Source organism: Bufo bufo, chromosome 6 (assembly GCF_905171765.1).
Source record: "Bufo bufo chromosome 6, aBufBuf1.1, whole genome shotgun sequence".
NCBI lineage: Eukaryota > Metazoa > Chordata > Amphibia > Anura > Bufonidae > Bufo > Bufo bufo.
Window position 1 is genome coordinate 17883564 of NC_053394.1, and position 21412 is coordinate 17904975.

The 21412-nt window shown below is 44.9% G+C and overlaps 1 protein-coding gene across 1 annotated transcript in view; it reads right to left on the reverse strand.

Annotated features, from left to right (window-relative positions):
- The window catches only part of SORCS3 (sortilin related VPS10 domain containing receptor 3), a 643612-nt gene that overhangs the window by 195331 nt on the left and 426869 nt on the right, over positions 1-21412 (reverse strand). Inside the window, exon 6 of the mRNA XM_040438225.1 lies at positions 7079-7143. Within this exon, the coding sequence (XP_040294159.1) occupies positions 7079-7143 (65 nt within the window). The remainder of the gene's footprint in view (positions 1-7078; positions 7144-21412) is intronic.

Genomic DNA, 21412 nt, shown 5'->3' on the forward strand with positions numbered 1-21412 from the left:
TCTAATCCTATCCTGTGTGATACTGTCTGCTGAGCTGTGTATCTAATCCTATCCTGTGTGATACTGTCTGCTGAGCTGTGTATCTAATCCTATCCTGTGTGATACTGTCTGCTGAGCTGTGTATCTAATCCTATCCTGTGTGATACTGTCTGCTGAGCTGTGTATCTAATCCTCTCCTGTGTATGATACTGTCTGCTGAGCTGTGTATCTAATCCTACCATGTGTGATACTGCCTGCTGAGCTGTGTATCTAATCCTATCCTGTGTGATACTGTCTGCTGAGCTGTGTATCTAATCCTATCCTGTGTGATACTGTCTGCTGAGCTGTGTATCTAATCCTCTCCTGTGTGATACTGTCTGCTGAGCTGTGTATCTAATCCTATCCTATGTATGATACTGTCTGCTGAGCTGTGTATCTAATCCTACCATGTGTGATACTGTCTGCTGAGCTGTGTATCTAATCCTATCCTGTGTGATACTGCCAGATAAACTGTGTATCTAATCCTATCCTGTGTGATACTGCCTGCTGAGCTGTGTATCTAATCCTATCCTGTGTGATACTGTCTGCTGAGCTGTGTATCTAATCCTATCCTGTGTGATACTGTCTGCTGAGCTGTGTATCTAATCCTCTCCTGTGTGATACTGTCTGCTGAGCTGTGTATCTAATCCTATCCTATGTATGATACTGTCTGCTGAGCTGTGTATCTAATCCTACCATGTGTGATACTGTCTGCTGAGCTGTGTATCTAATCCTATCCTGTGTGATACTGCCTGATAAACTGTGTATCTAATCCTATCCTGTGTGATACTGCCTGCTGAGCTGTGTATCTAATCCTATCCTGTGTGATACTGTCTGCTGAGCTGTGTATCTAATCCTATCCTGTGTGATACTGTCTGCTGAGCTGTGTATCTAATCCTCTCCTGTGTGATACTGTCTGCTGAGCTGTGTATCTAATCCTATCCTATGTATGATACTGTCTGCTGAGCTGTGTATCTAATCCTACCATGTGTGATACTGTCTGCTGAGCTGTGTATCTAATCCTATCCTGTGTGATACTGCCTGATAAACTGTGTATCTAATCCTATCCTGTGTGATACTGCCTGCTGAGCTGTGTATCTAATCCTATCCTGTGTGATACTGTCTGCTGAGCTGTGTATCTAATCCTATCCTGTGTGATACTGTCTGCTGAGCTGTGTATCTAATCCTATCCTGTGTGATACTGCCTGATAAACTGTGTATCTAATCCTCTCCTGTGTGATACTGTCTGCTGAGCTGTGTATCTAATCCTATCCTATGTATGATACTGTCTGCTGAGCTGTGTATCTAATCCTATCCTGTGTGATACTGCCTGCTGAGCTGTGTATCTAACTACACTATGTGTTACTCTTCACTGGTCCGGGGAGACAATGGGGGTCATTTACTAACATTCCTTAAATGAGTTGTGTCACGAAACATGTTCTGCATTATTCAAACCGACATCTGGACCTGAAGACTTTCGTAATTACATGAAATGAAAAATTTAGCATAACCAGTGAGCTATTCACTAAAATCTAAAACGTCGGTCTAAATAAATGTGCCCCAAGGTATCTGAGCCGGTCATGTGTAATACTGCCTTCCGGAATTATGTATCTAAGCCTATGATGTGTGATAATACCTGCTGAGACGATGTATCTACGTTTATCATATGTAATACCGCCTGCAGAGATGATGTATCTAAGCCTATGATATGTGAGATAATATCTGCTGAGACAATGTATCTAAGCTTATCAAATGTAATACCGCCTGCAGAAATTATGTATCTAAGCCTATGATGTGTGATAATACCTGCTGAGACGATGTATCTAAGCTTATCAAATGTAATACTGTCTGCAGAAATTATGTATCTAAGCCTATGACGTGTGATAATATTTGCTGAGACAATGTATCTAAGCTTATCATATGTGATACATCATATCAGGTTCCTGGATTTGATTACAGGATAATTTAAAGGGACAGCGCGCTCCTCGCTGGATCCTAATTATAACCGTGTATTTTATGAAATGCCCCCATTATGTAAACGTTCTTGCCACCTCTGGGCGTTGGTCCCTCCATCAAATATATTTCTGTATTCTTCTTCTCTCTGTTCTCCACATTATATCATTAGAAATATGACAAATGCTTACAGACACGTTTTCCTGACGCCGGCCCGCCGTATCGTCGCGGGCCGCTATATCTGCACTTGTCAGGCTCGGCTCACTTGTACATGTTCTCCTCTTGTTCTGAGCTCCCTTTAAGTCTTTCCGCACCAGTAGACCGGAGAACTCTGGAGGTTTAGCTGAAATCCAGGCAAATATTTTTTTTAAAAACTGTCCCTGGGTCGTGCGCTCACAAGACGGAAAATCCGATCCGCAAATAAGAGGAAAGCCAAAGGAAATGGCACAGTGGGCGCGTTACCCTGCGACTGCGGCACGCTCAGGTGAGCTTCTAATGCGGCCACCAGGTAAACAATGCCGCTAATTAGCATACAGATGGAAAAGTTATGGTAATGACCGCCGCGAGCAATCGGGAGAAAATGAGACACTAAATACTGCTCAAACTGCGGCAATTGTTAGTATAATGTCATGTACATAATATGTACGGATCCCGCCATGTGTAGGAATGTCAGAGCCCCCCCCACCCCTCCACGGAACACAACGGTACAGAAATGAAACGCACAGACCGTCATTTACTATCTGGTGAATGCCTGTTTTTTGGCGTAATTAGGTTGCAGATTTTCGCATGAAGGTGTTTTGCAACAAAATCTGTGACTACACCCCGCTCATGCCACTTTTTCAAAATGGCAGAAAAAGGGTACGTGGCATGGGCGTGGAAGAGGGTGGGTCGGTCAACCGTCTCATTCATTATTTTCCACGCCAGTTTATGGCGTGTAAAATGGCATTAAACTACTCCAGCAAGGGAGCTGGCGTAGTTTAAAGCATGTCGCACGACCAGCGGCAGCAAGAGCACGGCCTCTATATAACGTCAGCGCATTTACCGGCAGCGTAGAGCGATTAAGACTAACGTAAAATTTGCCGATCTTTATAATGAATAAAATGTTCACACTGTGTACATACATTACATTACTTATCCTGTACTGATCCTGAGTTACATCCTGTATTATACTCCAGAGCTGCACTCACTATTCTGCTGGTGCAGTCACTGTGTACATACATTACTTATCCTGTACTGATCCTGAGTTACATCCTGTATTATACTCCAGAGCTGCACTCACTATTCTGCTGGTGCAGTCACTGTGTACATACATTACTTATCCTGTACTGATCCTGAGTTACATTCTGTATTATACTCCAGAGCTGCACTCACTATTCTGCGGGTGCAGTCACTGTGTACATACATTACTTATCCTGTACTGATCCTGAGTTACATCCTGTATTATACTCCAGAGCTGCACTCACTATTCTGCTGGTGCAGTCACTGTGTACATACATTACTTATCCTGTACTGATCCTGAGTTACATCCTGTATTATACTCCAGAGCTGCACTCACTATTCTGCTGGTGCAGTCACTGTGTACATACATTACTTATCCTGTACTGATCCTGAGTTACATTCTGTATTATACTCCAGAGCTGCACCCACTATTCTGCGGGTGCAGTCACTGTGTACATACATTACTTATCCTGTACTGATCCTGAGTTACATCCTGTATTATACTCCAGAGCTGCACTCACTATTCTGCTGGTGCAGTCACTGTGTACATACATTACTTATCCTGTACTGATCCTGAGTTACATCCTGTATTATACTCCAGAGCTGCACTCACTATTCTGCGGGTGCAGTCACTGTGTACATACATTACTTATCCTGTACTGATCCTGAGTTACATCCTGTATTATACTCCAGAGCTGCACTCACTATTCTGCTGGTGCAGTCACTGTGTACATACATTACATTACTTATCCTGTACTGATCCTGAGTTACATCCTGTATTATACTCCAGAGCTGCACTCACTATTCTGCTGGTGCAGTCACTGTGTACATACATTACTTATCCTGTACTGATCCTGAGTTACATTCTGTATTATACTCCAGAGCTGCACTCACTATTCTGCGGGTGCAGTCACTGTGTACATACATTACTTATCCTGTACTGATCCTGAGTTACATCCTGTATTATACTCCAGAGCTGCACTCACTATTCTGCTGGTGCAGTCACTGTGTACATGCATTACTTATCCTGTACTGATCCTGAGTTACATCCTGTATTATACTCCAGAGCTGCACTCACTATTCTGCTGGTGCAGTCACTGTGTACATACATTACTTATCCTGTACTGATCCTGAGTTACATTCTGTATTATACTCCAGAGCTGCACTCACTATTCTGCGGGTGCAGTCACTGTGTACATACATTACTTATCCTGTACTGATCCTGAGTTACATCCTGTATTATACTCCAGAGCTGCACTCACTATTCTGCTGGTGCAGTCACTGTGTACATACATTACATTACTTATCCTGTACTGATCCTGAGTTACATCCTGTATTATACTCCAGAGCTGCACTCACTATTCTGCTGGTGCAGTCACTGTGTACATACATTACTTATCCTGTACTGATCCTGAGTTACATCCTGTATTATACTCCAGAGCTGCACTCACTATTCTGCTGGTGCAGTCACTGTGTACATACATTACTTATCCTGTACTGATCCTGAGTTACATTCTGTATTATACTCCAGAGCTGCACTCACTATTCTGCGGGTGCAGTCACTGTGTACATACATTACTTATCCTGTACTGATCCTGAGTTACATCCTGTATTATACTCCAGAGCTGCACTCACTATTCTGCTGGTGCAGTCACTGTGTACATACATTACTTATCCTGTACTGATCCTGAGTTACATTCTGTATTATACTCCAGAGCTGCACTCACTATTCTGCGGGTGCAGTCACTGTGTACATACATTACTTATCCTGTACTGATCCTGAGTTACATCCTGTATTATACTCCAGAGCTGCACTCACTATTCTGCTGGTGCAGTCACTGTGTACATACATTACATTACTTATCCTGTACTGATCCTGAGTTACATCCTGTATTATACTCCAGAGCTGCACTCACTATTCTGCTGGTGCAGTCACTGTGTACATACATTACTTATCCTGTACTGATCCTGAGTTACATTCTGTATTATACTCCAGAGCTGCACTCACTATTCTGCGGGTGCAGTCACTGTGTACATACATTACTTATCCTGTACTGATCCTGAGTTACATCCTGTATTATACTCCAGAGCTGCACTCACTATTCTGCTGGTGCAGTCACTGTGTACATGCATTACTTATCCTGTACTGATCCTGAGTTACATCCTGTATTATACTCCAGAGCTGCACTCACTATTCTGCTGGTGCAGTCACTGTGTACATGCATTACTTATCCTGTACTGATCCTGAGTTACATCCTGTATTATACTCCAGAGCTGCACTCACTATTCTGCTGGTGAAGTCACTGTGTACATACATTACATTACTTATCCTGTACTGATCGTGAGTTACATCCTGTATTATACTCCAGAGCTGCACTCACTATTCTGCTGGTGCAGTCACTGTGTACATACATTACTTATCCTGTACTGATCCTGCGTTACATCCTATATTATACTCCAGAGCTGCACTTACTATTCTGCTAGTGCAGTCACTGTGTACATGCATTACTTATCCTGTACTGATCCTGAGTTACATCCTGTATTATACTCCAGAGCTGCACTCACTATTCTGCTGGTGAAGTCACTGTGTACATACATTACATTACTTATCCTGTACTGATCGTAAGTTACATCCTGTATTATACTGCAGAGCTGCACTCACTATTCTGCTGGTGCAGTCACTGTGTACATACATTACTTATCCTGTACTGATCCTGAGTTACATTCTGTATTATACTCCAGAGCTGCACTCACTATTCTGCGGGTGCAGTCACTGTGTACATACATTACTTATCCTGTACTGATCCTGAGTTACATCCTGTATTATACTCCAGAGCTGCACTCACTATTCTGCTGGTGCAGTCACTGTGTACATGCATTACTTATCCTGTACTGATCCTGAGTTACATCCTGTATTATACTCCAGAGCTGCACTCACTATTCTGCTGGTGCAGTCACTGTGTACATGCATTACTTATCCTGTACTGATCCTGAGTTACATCCTGTATTATACTCCAGAGCTGCACTCACTATTCTGCTGGTGAAGTCACTGTGTACATACATTACATTACTTATCCTGTACTGATCGTGAGTTACATCCTGTATTATACTCCAGAGCTGCACTCACTATTCTGCTGGTGCAGTCACTGTGTACATACATTACTTATCCTGTACTGATCCTGCGTTACATCCTATATTATACTCCAGAGCTGCACTTACTATTCTGCTGGTGCAGTCACTGTGTACATACATTACTTATCCTGTACTGATCCTGAGTTACATCCTGTATTATACTCCAGAGCTGCACTCACTATTCTGCTGGTGAAGTCACTGTGTACATACATTACATTACTTATCCTGTACTGATCGTAAGTTACATCCTGTATTATACTGCAGAGCTGCACTCACTATTCTGCTGGTGCAGTCACTGTGTACATGCATTACTTATCCTGTACTGATCCTGAGTTACATCCTGTATTATACTCCAGAGCTGCACTCACTATTCTGCTGGTGCAGTCACTGTGTACATACATTACATTACTTATCCTGTACTGATACTGAGTTACATCCTGTATTATACTCCAGAGCTGCACTCACTATTCTGCTGGTGCAGTCACTACATACATTACATTACTTATCCTGTACTGATCCTCAGTTACATTCTGTATTATACTCTAGGGTGTTATGAAAGCAGCTGTATACAGTGTATTATTCTCAGCACAGGTGGCAGTGCGGTTGTCATGTGCGGAGCTGCAGGAGAAGTCACTAGTCAGACACCAACTACCTGACGCAGCTCAATTAAAATGTAAATTTTAGGTATTCTAAAGCTCATGATTTTACATTGCGAAAATGGTACAATTTCCATTCTGTTTCATCTGGCGGTACTCACGTCCATCAGCGGTCCGCGCTTCCATATGCACAAGGTCAGGCTCCTTATCTAAGCCCATTACCGACCTAGAGGAATGAAAGCGAGAGAGGGAGAAACGGCACAATGAGATTCTTTCAGCACAAACAGGAGGAGATAGCCACATTATTAAATTGTATTGTGTTTTAACTGCATGACCAGTGGGGCATAAATACCTCAAATTGTCTATGTGGGGTGAATAATTATAGAGGACTCCACCTGAACTTTGGAAGGAAGGGCTGGGTGCAAATACTTCAGAGCTGCACTCAAGATTCCCCTGGTGGAGTCACTGTGTACATACATTACTTATCCTGTATTGATCCTGAGTAACATCTTGTATTATACTCCAGAGCTGCACTCACTATTCTGCTGGTTCAGTCACTGTGTACATACATTACTTATCCTGTACTGATCCTGAGTAACATCTTGTATTATACTCCAGAGCTGTACTCACTATTCTGCTGTTGGAGTCACTGTGTACATACATTACTTATCCTGTACTGATCCTGAGTTACATCCTGTATTATACTCAAGAGCTGCACTCACTATTCTGCTGGTAGAGTTGCTGTGTACATACATTACATTTAATTACTTATACTGTACTGATCCTGAGTTATATCCTGTATTATACTCCAGAGCTGCACTCACTATTCTGCTGGTGCAGTCACTGTATACATACATTACATTACTTATCCTGTACTGATCCTGAGTTATATCCTGATTATACTCCAGAGCTGCACTCACTATTCTACTGGTGCAGTCACTGTGTACATACATTACTTATCCTGTACTGATCCTGAGTACATCCTATATTATACTCCAGAGCTGCACTCACTATTCTGCTGGTGCAGTCACTGTGTACATACATTACTTATCCTGTACTGATCCTGAGTTACATCCTGTATTATACTCCAGAGCTGCACTCACTATTCTGCTGGTGCAGTCACTGTATACATACATTACATTACTTATCCTGTACTGATCCTGAGTTATATCCTGATTATACTCCAGAGCTGCACTCACTATTCTGCTGTTGGAGTCACTGTGTACATACATTACTTATCCTGTACTGATCCTGAGTAACATCTTGTATTATACTCCAGAGCTGCACTCACTATTCTGCTGGTTCAGTCACTGTGTACATACATTACTTATCCTGTACTGATCCTCAGTAACATCTTGTATTATACTCCAGAGCTGCACTCACTATTCTGCTGGTGCAGTCACTGTGTACATACATTACATTACTTATCCTGTACTGATCCTGAGTTACATCCTGTATTATACTCCAGAGCTGCACTCACTATTCTTCTGATAGAGTCACCTATGGACAGCCCCTGCTGCAGCCAGATGCCGTAGAGCCGGACACAGGTCATACCAGCAGACGGTGGATTTACAATAGGGCTTTACTCCAGACCCTGGATTGGCTTCCCATGTGCCATGTACCTAATCTATGAAGAAGCTCTTCTTATCCGGCAGCGATGCGTCCACCTCTCATCCTGCCCTTCTCAGCACGGACATGGAGGCTGGGAGCAGAGTCTTGCATTCTGACATGTTCAGACATTTTATCCTTCATCATAACTCATTCTGACTGTAAATCCGATTACCCGGGATGCTGGGCCGGTCGGCTCTGACCTTGATATTTCCCGGCTGCCAGATATCTTTATTTCCCTGTAGCTCGTTTTTCACTAGGAATGGTTCTTGAAGTTTGGAGAACTGACAACACCGGGGGCTGTCACTGTCCCCGTTCCTTGTCCCCAGGGCGGCTGCCGTATAACTAGCCGCCCCATTTCCCATGCTAACCCATAGGGACTGGCCTCTACTGGGAGGACAGAAAATACATTGTATTTCACACTTGTTTAAGCTTGCGCCCTGAAGAGAAGGAGTCTGGGGAAACATTCCTTGAGCGCACGGACTTGTCTCTTGACTAGAAATAAATAATTCATGATTTTTCAAAGGCAAAACTCTACACGATGGAGGAAAGTAAACCACCGCCATCAACGTCAAGGACCTGGAGCAGATGATTGTGCGAGCGGTCTGATCCATGGCAATGATGCAGATAATGTGGGACGTGCGTCCTCGGATCACCCGTGGTCTGCCTGTCCATTACAGCTGGGCGGAGAGAAGGAACGGCGATCTATGGGGAAGGCGAAGCCCAACTAAGAGAAATCGCTAATTAATTACATCTGAGAAATGATGCTGGTCGTTTACTTCAATTTGGGGAAATTCCTCGTCCTTCCAGCAGCCCACGTCCTAAATTCAGTTTCCTAGGGTAACATCTAAAGATGAGCGAATAATTGAAAAGTTTGATTCTGCTGATTCGCCAAATTTTGCTAAAAAATTTGCTTTGTGATGAATTCTTTCGACACGAAGCACATTTTTTTGTAGGTAGCGTGCGCAATGACAAGGAGCTGTTATAGCGCCTTCCCGTCATTGTACCCCTTAGATGCCGCGTTCATACATGATCGCGGCATCTGAGTGTAAAAACTGTGTAAAATTAACAATACATATTTTTTTTTTATCATACTGACCGCCTTCATTTGCTCACGACGGGCCGGCCGGCGCCAACTTGCTTGAAAATCTGAAGCGAAATCTCGCGCGAGATTACGTCACCAAGCACGGGATTTCGGCCGAGATCTTCAATGAAGATGGAGGTTGGCGATCCGTTGCGAGCGAATGGAGGCGGTAAGTTTGAATTATTTAGTTTTTTTATACTATTTCAGGTTAAATTGATTTGCTGACACGAAGCACGAGGAAATTTGGCTTCGAGGCGAATCAAATTTATCCTGAAATTCGGATCAAATTCCACTTCGTGGGATTCGATTCGCTCATCTCTAGTAACATCCACCAATGGGTGTCGCAGTGGGTGGTCATGCATCTGAGATATCTTTTTATCCAGTGCATATTGTTGTGTGGAGTGTGGTGCACTATGAAGAGAGTGCATGAAGATGAAGAGGAGAGCGTACATAGAGGAGGAGAGTACAAGTAGAGGAGGAGAGTGCTACAACTGTATATAGTTATGTATGATTATGTATTTTATTGTATGCTTCTTCTGGCCATAGCTACCAGCACGGAGTGGATGGCAAAGGTTGGCAGGAACAGGGTTAACCTCCCTGTTCATTCCCTCTTGGTAGGAATAGGCTGGTCCTACTTCTGACCAAGAGAAGAGAGTTCCTGTCCAGACACAGAAGGGAGAGGAAGCGCATTGCAGAGCTCCTGCTCCTGTTACTAACGTTCCAGAGAGAACTTTGGCCAGTACCACCTAAGTGCCAAACTGCAGGCATCCAACACCTCCAAATCCATACTGATGCAAGAGAAGATTTGCACTTAACATCCGATGCAACTTGAAGTTCTACATTGCAACTTTGTACCATTTCATTCTGGCCTTATTTTTTGGTACTACATTTATACTGCACCGATCCCCAGGGAGCAATGGCCTGAGAGTACATTGTGACAGACCACTGCATCAGGGCCACTACCACTCCCATCCTCTGCACCGGCTTCTCTTGGGCTCACTGAAGGAGGAGGAGAGTACATGTAGAGGAGGAGGAGAAAAGTACATATGGAGGAGGATGAGAGTACATGTAGAGGAGGAGGAGAAAAGTACATATGGAGGAGGATGAGAGTACATGTAGAGGAGGAGGAGAATACATGTAGAGGAGGAGGAGAAAAGTACATATGGAGGAGGATGAGAGTACATGTAGAGGAGGAGGAGAATACATGTAGAGGAGGAGGAGAAAAGTACATATGGAGGAGGATGAGAGTACATGTAGAGGAGGAGGAGAATACATGTAGAGGAGGAGGAGAAAAGTACATATGGAGGAGGATGAGAGTACATGTAGAGGAGGAGGAGAATACATGTAGAGGAGGAGGAGAAAAGTACATATGGAGGAGGAGGAGAATACATATAGAGGAAGAGGAGGGTACATATAGAGGAAGAGGAGGGTACATAAGGAAGAGGAAGAGCGTACATATAGAGGTGGAGGAGGATATATACTGAGGAGGAGAAAACATATAGAGGGACAGGAGATACACATGGAAGAGGAGGAGAGTACATATAGAGGAGGATGAGAGTACACAGAGAGGAGAAGAAGAATACATATAGAGGAAGAGGAGATACACATGGAAGAGGAGGAGAATAATACATGTAGAGGAGAAGAGTACATATAGAGGAGGGGGAGGCAAGAACATGAAGGGGAGGAGAAAATTGCATAAAGAAGAGGAGGAGGAGGAGGAGGAGGATAATACATGTAGAGTAGGAGGAGAAGGGTACATATAGAGAGGATAAAAGTGCTTATAGAAAAAAGTAGACTCCTACTACAGGCTTTTTTTTTTATTTAATATCATTTATTTTCACAAGTTATCACTACTGATCACTTCTGTAATACACTGATCACTTTTATATTACATTGTACTACTGTATGTGTATTATACTGTGGCAGGTTAGGCAATCACTGAGGGCAAACCCTTCATTAGGCCCCTGGATGCCATAATAAGACTGGGGGCTGTTGCCTGATAAAAGGAGCCCCCTCCCACTGAAATGCTTAGATGCTGCTGTCACTATTGACAGTGGCATCTAAGGGGTTGAAAGGTCCAGATCAGCGCTTCAGGAGCCCCCACTCCAGTGGAAGCTGGGGTTCTCACCTTTTTAACCCTCACCCTGTGTTTTTTCACACTCTCTGTCTTTTTTAGAACCACTATTAGGACAAACACCAGAGACCAGTACAACACTTAGACTAGGCCTCCGTAAAAAGGCAGCAGCCTAGCCTACGGCCCGTTAGTGACTGCCGTAAAAAGGTGTATTTGTGGTCACTAACAAGTTAAAAAAGTTACATAAACCCTATCTTAATAGAATTTTCTGGGACTTTAAGGCGACATCTCACGTAGTCGCTGCCCTTTAATGTTTAATAAACTGCAACCTGAGTCACAGCTATGAAATATTAATACTCCGCGCAGCAATAATTATACGACGTGTAAACATATATAATCCAATTAGCGACTTCAATAAAACAAGCGGCTACAAGATTCTTGACGTGTCCGGGCTCACTATGCAGCAGCCGAAGGCGACGAGGGGTTGTCCAGTATTAGGAAAACATGGCTGCTTTCTAATAAGAAACAGCGCCGCACCCGTCCACAGGTTGTATGTGGCACTGCAGCTCAAACACCTTCACATGAAAGAAGGTGAGCCGCATTAATTGACAACCCCGCCCCCCCTCCCCCCCCCCTTCCCCCATGGACAAGTGAGGATAGACAAATGTGCAGGCTATGTATTACGGTAAATTTCCAATAATCCAGAAACTGAAGGTCTGGAAATTTAAATAATCCGTCACGGAACAAAAATAGCCCTGAACCAGATTATTGGAGTACTGATCTGACAGCTCGGCGAGCGCAGTGGTGGGTCCTAATGATAAATTAGGCATCAGCTTTCAGGGATTGTCCCACAAAAAATATCCTACAGTTTTCAAAGCAGCGCCTGGATCTAAATACTTTTGTAATTGCATGTAATAGCCTCTGAGTTATTCAAATAAAATATATCTGTATAGCGCCACCTGCTGTTTTTTTTTTTTTCTTATTTCCTTATCCGGCTCACTGAGATGGTCGCACATGCTCAGTTTTATCCTTCAACTGCCTCCTGAGTTAGAGCTGCAGCAGAATGGACACGCCCCCTGAGCTGCAGAAGGAAAGACACTCCCCCTGAGCTGCCAGCAGAATGGACACGCCCCTTGAGCTGCAGCAGAATAGACAGTCCCCTGAGCTGCAGCAGGAAAGGCACTCCCCTTGAGCTGCAGCAGAATGGACACGCCCCCTGAGCTGCAGCAGATAAGACACGCCCCCTGAGCTGCCAGCAGAATGGACACGCCCCCGTGACCTGCAGCAGAATGGACATGCCCCCTGAGCTGTCAGCTTGATATAATATAGCCGAGCAATGAATGATGAGATCTCTGGATCCATGTGAGGTACAGGGCTGGTTCTAGCTTTGTTAGAAAGAGACATGTACCATAGGATGTCTTATTTTAATTTTTTTACATTAGTCATGGGATATCCCCTTTAAAATGAATCCCATGATGTACTGTTCTTTACACTTATTACTGCCATCAACATATCAACCCGGACCCGCATCAGTCAGCAGAATAAAGCATTGGCTTGAGTGCCACCGCCTTTTCTCTGTGGTATGTGGCACAGCGCCATACAGATGGATGTGGCTGTGTCTGGTACTGCAGCTCAGCCCACTGTAAAGGGATTCAGTAAGAAGATCTCTTAGGCTACATTCACAATGCCCTGTATACGCATTTTTAACATGGGGGCCTATGGGCAACACATGACACTGTATGGCCATAAAGTGGCAAACATCAGAGGAACAGCCTCAGGAATCCTCCCAGTGTTTACCTCTGACATACAGAATATGTACATGTCTGTAAGAAGTGAGCTCCCCTAGTGGTGGTTGTGGAAAGAATATGTATATCTCTAAATGCAGTGAGCTCCTCTTATGGTGGTTTACAGGCAGAATCTGTATACATCTGTATACAGTGAGCACCCCCTAGTGGTGGTTGTGGAAAGAATATGTATATCTCTAAATGCAGTGAGCTCCCCTAATGGTGGTTACAGGCAGAATCGGTATACAGTGAGCTCCCCCTAGTGGTGGTTAAAGGCAGAATCTATGAACATCTGTACACAGTGAGCACCCCCTAGTGGTGGTTGTAGAAAGAATATGTATATCTCTAAATGCAGTGAGCTCCCCTAATGGTGGTTACAGGCAGAATCTGTATACAGTGAGCTCCCCCTAGTGGTGGTTGTGGAAATAATATGAATATATCTAAAAGCAGTGAGCTCCTCTTATGGTGGGTACAGGCAGAATCTGTATACATCTGTACACAGTGAGCTCCCCCTAGTGGTGGTTACAGTCAAAATCTGTATACATCTGTAGTAAGTGCCCTTTAGTGACGGTTGCAGAAAGAATATGTATATATCGAAATGCAGTGAGCTCCCGTAATGGTGATTACAGGCAGAATCTGTATACATCTGTATACAGTGAGCTCCCCCTAGTGTTTATTTTCAGGCAGAATCTGTACACATCTGTATGCAATGAGCTCCCCCTAGTGGTAACTGCTGGCAGATTCTGCATACATTATATTTAACGTGGTGACCATGCGGCCAGGGCATGCTGGGGGTTGTAGTTTGGCTTATACCAGTAAATGCCATGTATTGTACAATGTTTGCTCAGTTTCACCTCCATTTTCCTGATTAGAATACATTTTTGGAAACTTTTACTTTTATAACAATCTATTAAAAGCGTAAAACTAATAAAACCCACGGCCAGTCGCATTCTACACCGAGCGCCACGTCCCCCAAAACAAATGTTTACACAGAGGAGAATTTATTTTGCTCCCTCGCCGCCTCCGATCGCTGTCGAATACATAATTACAGGCTGCGTATTCCATCTTGGTGAAATGAGTTGAGATGGAAACAATCTGAGAAAATTTGTCATTGTATATTTCTTTCTTGCAGGAACCCACACAAAGCGACGGAGCCTCACGAAACGCTCCCCGCCAGCGACGTCTCAGGAACACAAATGTCAGCCGGCATAAGGCAGAGCGAGGTGCGCAGCTCCGAGATGAGAGCTGAGAAGAAAGCTGAGATAATCCCCTTCACTGGGGGCACATACAGCCAGATGTAGCAGAGCTGAGTCTGACACCTGCAGATTGCCGATATCTGCAGGTGGCAAATGCGGGAAATCCAGGCTGCAAGAGGGTCAAAAATGCATGCATGTGACCTATGACCTCTACACCGCACTTGAAGATGGCGCAGTGACTCATATGGATATGGAGAAGTGTTTTACTCAGATTGAGGCAATGAGCGTATGGTTACCGCTCCTCAGAGGGGGCACAAACTTACCGCTCACACACTACATGGTGGCACAATGCTAGGCAGTTTTCTAACTATCTCCAGATTCTCCACCACTTGTATTAGGCGGTGGTCCCTAACAACCGGTCAGACGCTCGCCGCACTCACAGTGTACTTTTGGCCACCGGGCGTCTCACAGAACTTACAGTAGTCTTCACAACATATCCGCGAGTCTGAAAAAGTTAATAAATTGCAAAATCCTTACAATAACTTTTCTTTCCATAAATGCTCTGGAAATGCTACACATTCATCTAAATCAATACAATGTATCCAGTTTGTGTTAACCCTTTACAGAAAATAAAGAGGACGGAATACTAGGCAGTGCCAGCATTTTTCTTTAAAAACTCTAGAAATGTTTGAGATTTCACTTTCCTTTGAATGGCTGCTCTAATATTTAGCGGCATCACCACCGTTTCTGAGAGCTGCTTGACGTCTGTGCTGCACGGGGTCGACCAACTTCTGGCCGCTCTGAACAGGTCCTCCAGTCCAGGACGATTGGACTACCTTCCACAGTCCTTCAGCATTTTGGGGGTTTTGCCTCATAAACCACATTTTTATTTCACCCCCCCCGACCCCTCCCCCCACAAGTTCTCTAGGGATTGAGGTTGGGGGATTGGGCAGCCCCTCCATTACCTCAATCCTGTTTGTCAGTAACTAAGGTGTTGTCCACTTACTGCTATGTTTTGGGTCATTGTCGTGTTGAAAAACCCATTTCAAAGGCATTTCTATAAGTATTTTGATATAACTGCACTGATCCCCTCCGTTGCAATAAATAGGCCCGACCGCAGGTATGAGAAACATCCCCATATACTGATTTTTGGAGCACCATGCTTCACTGTCTTCCCAGTGTACTGTGGCATGAATTCAGTGCTCGGTGGTCGTCTGACCCGGGGCGGATTAGGCTACTTTCACACCTGCGTTCGGGGCTCCGCTCGTGAGCTCCGTTTGAAGGCTCTCACAAGCGGCCCCGAACGCATCCGTACTGCCCTAATGCATTCTGAATGGATGCGGATCCGCTCAGAATGCATCAGTCTGGCGGCGTTCAGCCTCCGCTCCGCTCAGCAGGCGGACACCTGAATGCAGCTTGCAGCGTTCAGGGCTCCGCCTGGCCGTGCGGAGGCAAACGGATCCGTCCAGACTTACAATGTAAGTCAATGGGGACGGATTTGTTTGAAGATGACACCATATGGCTCAATTTTCAAACGGATCCGTCCCCCATTGACTTTCAATGTAAAGTCAAAACGGATCCGTTTGCATTATCATGAACAAAATTTTTTTTTAATAATAATTATTATTATTTTTTTTTGTTCATGGTTATGCAAACGGAACCGTTCTGAACGGATGCAAGCGTTTGCATTATTGGAGCGGATCCGTCTGTGCAGACACCAGACGGATCCGCTCCTAACGCAAGTGTGAAAGTAGCCTTAAGTGCATGATAGGCCCGGGGCTGTCTACCCAACTTGGGCCCCTTCCTCCATTTTAGTTTAGTTTTTTTTGTATGAAGAGGCTGCGGTGCTTCATGAGCGCCACAGTCTCTTCTTAGGCCATATGACATCTTCAGACTAAAAAAAAATACCCCAAATTGGGTCCTAAACTGAAAAATGTGGTCGCCAAATTTAAAATACATATAATTATAATAAAAAAGACATGGAGGAGAATACAGCACCACATATCTCTTACATCCAGGGACATCTCCTGTCATGTAGACCTTCTCTTTCCTCTTCTCCTCCATTTGACCCAGACCACCATGGCAAATTCTTTCAGCCACATCTCGTCTCTACAGTTTGTAACACAGACACGTTAGACTTCTCGATTTTTCCATCAACCTCCCCATCCTGGTGTCCCCACAGTGTCATCCTGCTGCCACCCCCAATACTGTGCCTGTTGTGCCCCCCAATGCCCCAGATACTATACTGCTGAAAAAATAGTGACCCTAATAGACATAATTGGGGTCATTTATCAAACTGGTGTAAAGTAGAACTGGATTTCCAAAAGAGCTGTCAAATATGAAAGGTGGAATCTGATTGGCTGCTATGGGCAACTAAGCCAGTTCTGCTTTACACCAGTTTGATAAATTACCCCAAATGTTCCTATAGTGTCCACAGCAGCTATAATGTCCCCTAGAGACCCCCAGTAATAATACCACCCTCTATTGTGCTCCAGGCAATAATCCCTGTATAGTGTCCCCAGAAATAATAGAATTGCCCCTACAGTGCCTCCCCAAAAGCAACACCCCCATATAGTAATTTCCACCACACTGCCCCCACATAGTAATCCCCCCATAGTAATTTGCCCCCACACAGTAATTTCCCCCAAACTGCCCCCATATAGTAATTACCCCTCACTGCCCCCACATAGCAATTTCCCCCACACTGTCCCCACATAGCAATTTCCCCCACACTGCCCCCACACAATAGTTTCCCCCACACTGCCCCCACATAGCAAATTCCCCCACACTGCCCCCACACAATAGTTTCCCCCACACTGCCCCCACATAGCAATTTCCCCCACACTGCCCCCACATAGAAATTTCCCCCACACTGCCCCCACATAGCAATTTCCCCCACACTTCCCCCACACAATAGTTTCCCCCACACTTCCCCCACATAGTAATTTTCCCCCACACTGCCCCATATAGTTATTTTCCCCCACATAGTAGTCTCTCCCATAATAATTTTCCCCCACATAGTGCCTCCCATAATAATTTGCCCCCACACTGCCCCCACATAGTAATTTGCCCCCACACTGCCCCATATAGTAATTTGCCCCCACATAGTAGTCTCTCCCATAATAATTTGCCCCCACATAGTAGTCTCTCCCATAATAATTTTCCCCCACATAGTAGTCCCACCCATAATAATTTGGCCCCACACAGCCCCATATAGTAATTTGCCCCCACATAGTAGTCCCTCCCATAATAATTTGCCCCCACACTGCCCTCACATAGTAATTTGCCCCCACACTGCCCCATATAGTAATTTGCCTCCACATAGTAGTCCCTCCCATAATAATTTGGCCCCAAACAGCCCCCACATCCCCCCCCCATGTACTCGATGTATCTTCCCTAATATGTCCGTCTGTGTGCCCCCCCCCACATGTCCCCCAAAGTAGGCACATGAAATAAAAAAAAAAAAAAATGAAAAAAAAAATGAAAAGCTAAATACTCACCAATGTCCAGGGCCAGGCACTTGCTCGCAGAGGAAGGCGGGATGAGGCAGGCGTGCACACGTCACAGTGCTGTGTCCCGGCACAGGCGCGCGATGACGTCATCACGCACGCCTGCGTCGGGATTTCACTACCGCCTACTATGCCTAAAGCCTAGGCGGTGATCGGCGACGGGACAGGGAGCTATGCGCTCCCGTGCCCCGCCGCAGTATGTTGGCGTTCGGGTCGGCGTTGGGCCTCCCAGCGGTGCTGGGCCCGGGGCTGCCAACCCGAACGTCCCTATTGTAATCCGCCACTGCGTCTGACAAACTGACTTCAAACACTAGACCCAAAAAGAACAATTTTGCTTTCATCAGTTCACAAAATGTTGCCCAATTTCTCTTTCAGCCAATGTGTTTAACCTTGTCAGGACATGTCTCTTTTTTAACAACAGGACTTTATGGGAGTTCTTGTTGGTAACTTGGCTTCACTTGATCGTCCTATGATTGTAGCAGTGCCGACTGGTAACTTCAGATCTTCTTTCATCTTTTTGGAGGTAATCAGTGTCTTCACTCCATCGTCTTTTGATTGTAGCGATGCTCACTGGTAACCTCAGATCTTATTTCTCCTCTTTCTGGAGTTGATCATTTGCTGAGTCTTTGTCATTTTGGCTCTACTTCCATCTATTCGAACAGTAGTTCCCCAATTCCTTCCACGTTTCAGGTTTTAGTTGCCACTTCAAAGCATTTGAGGTCCTTTCAGCTTTTTTTTATCAAAACATGTTCTTCATCAGAACAATGTCTGTAAAGACCCATTTTCTACAGTATTTCAGAAGGAAATGCACTATAGCTAACATGTGCAACATTTGCCTCCCTTCTACCTTAAAGGAAATGTGTCATCAATAATTTTATCTGCCAGATAAAACCAGATAACAGCACATATCCTTTTTTTCTAATCAGTTTTTATTTCCTGAATACAGAATTTTATTTTAATTCTATTTCCTGAACATGATTATGGGGGCGGCCATCTTGCCTAAGCTGTTCTTAACAGCATTTAGAAAGCATGAAGAAAATTGCTTTACAGAAGCCCCATGAGCCATAGGCACAATGGTCTGGAGGGGGACCTCCTTGAGTTCCATGGAAAGTTTTCTAGGCATGCTCTGTGACCTGTACAAGGAAAGGATAGATAAGCTTGGAGAATCCCCTATTGTGATTGGAGGATCCTGCCTTATGGATACACAGAGGTGATATCATTATAGGCAGGTCTAGAATAATATATAACTGTAGTAAAGTGACCTGTACAGGACAAGAAGTAGCGCCGATTATTAGGTTTAGTGGCCAGTGCAAAAACTGCAGGATTTTATGTTTTTTGTTTAAATATAGATATTGAGATGGGAAATCAAAAATAACATCATCAAAAATTATAAAAAAAATATGTTAAACATGAAAATATGATTTAAACAATAGGTCATTATCTAATGACACATTGCCTTTAAATAAAATCCAAAATTGACGCCTGTGGCCTCCATTTCAGGTTTTGGCTCACAATCCCTGATGGAAATCACTGACGAAAACATGGGAATGAGGTCTAACTCCTCACTGCCATTATTTTGAGCACATCCCTTTCCGTTAATGATACAATTACTCAGAATGAATGGGATGCATGTCCTGATTGTTGGGTCTGTTTTTTCTTCTTCTTCTTCTATTACTCTACACTTACAAGTAAGTTAATTTCTACGTAGAAATATCACTTCTGCCAAAAACTGTGATTTATCAGGTTCATGATGTCGGACTGCTAGTTCCTTAACACTGCTGACCTCACTGCCCTCAGTGCACACTCAGCAGTGCAGGTACAGGTCACAGAGGAGAAGTTATAGAGAACAGGGGGGTAGTTACGGGGCACAGGGTCTGGATATGTCACAGGGGACAGTTACAGGGCACAGCAGGGCAGATAGAGGGCACAGCAGGGCAGATACAGGGTAACGTGGAGCAACTACAGGGCACAGCAAGGAAGATACAGGGCATAGCAGGGCAGATACAGGGCACAGTGGGGCAACTACAGGGCACAGCAGGGCAGATACAGGGTAACGTGGAGTAACTACAGGGCACAGCAGGGCAGATACAGGGCACAACAGGGCAGATACAGGGCACTGTGGAGCAACTACAGGGCACAGCAGGGCAGATACAGGGCACCGTGGGGCAGAAACAGGGCACAGCAGGGCAGATACAGGGCACAGTGTGGCAGATACAGAGCAAAGCAGGGCAGATACAGAGCACCGTGCAGCAACTACAGGGCACAGCAGGGCAGATACAGGGCACCGTGGAGCAACTACAGGGCACAGCAGGGCAGATACAGGGCATCGGGGAGCAACTACAGGGCACAGCAGGGCAGATACAGGGCACCGGGGAGCAGCTACAGGGCACAGCAGGGCAGATACAGGGCACAGTGGGGCAGATACAGGGCACAGCAGGCAGATACAGGGCACCGGGGATCAACTACAGGGCACAGCAGGGCAGATACAGGGCACAGTGGGGCAGATACAGGGCACAGCAGGGCATATACAGGGCACAGTGGAGCAACTACAGGGCACAGCAGGGCAGATACAGGGCACAGTGGGACAACTACAGGGTACAGCAGGGCAGATACAGGGCACAGTGGGGCAACTACAGGGCACAGCACGGCAGATACAGGGCACAGTGGGGCAACTACAGGGCACAGCAGGGCAGATACAAGGCACAGCACGGCAGATACAGCACAAAGCACAATAAGGGTTAGTTCCTCTAGAATATCAGGTTCAAGGCTACCACATTATAGTCTCTTGGTCAGCAATCACTTGTGTTACTCAGGTTGTTCTCTTCACCATGTTCCAGCGCATTCAGGTAGCGCGCTTGCTATATTCGGAGGTCCCATAGCAGTGAATGGAGCGGTGTCTACACATCCAGTATGAGAATTGCTCTCCATTCATGTCGATACCCTGTTATTAGTGTTGAGCGAGCATCACTATGCTGGGAACATCGCAGTGTTCGACCGAATAATGTGTATGCTTGAGCACAATTGAAGACAACGAAAATCAATGGGAGACCAGAGTATTAAACCAGGCACCCCCTGCTCTGAAAAAGAGAGGGTGTCTGGTTCACAGAAAAAGGTTAGAAATTGATGGAAACACCACTGAAATGGTTTGAAAACAGCATGGGGGAGGACATCTGGATGCATCTTGGACTCCCATTACCTATGACATACAATAGACAACCACACAAAGGCTATATGCCAAAA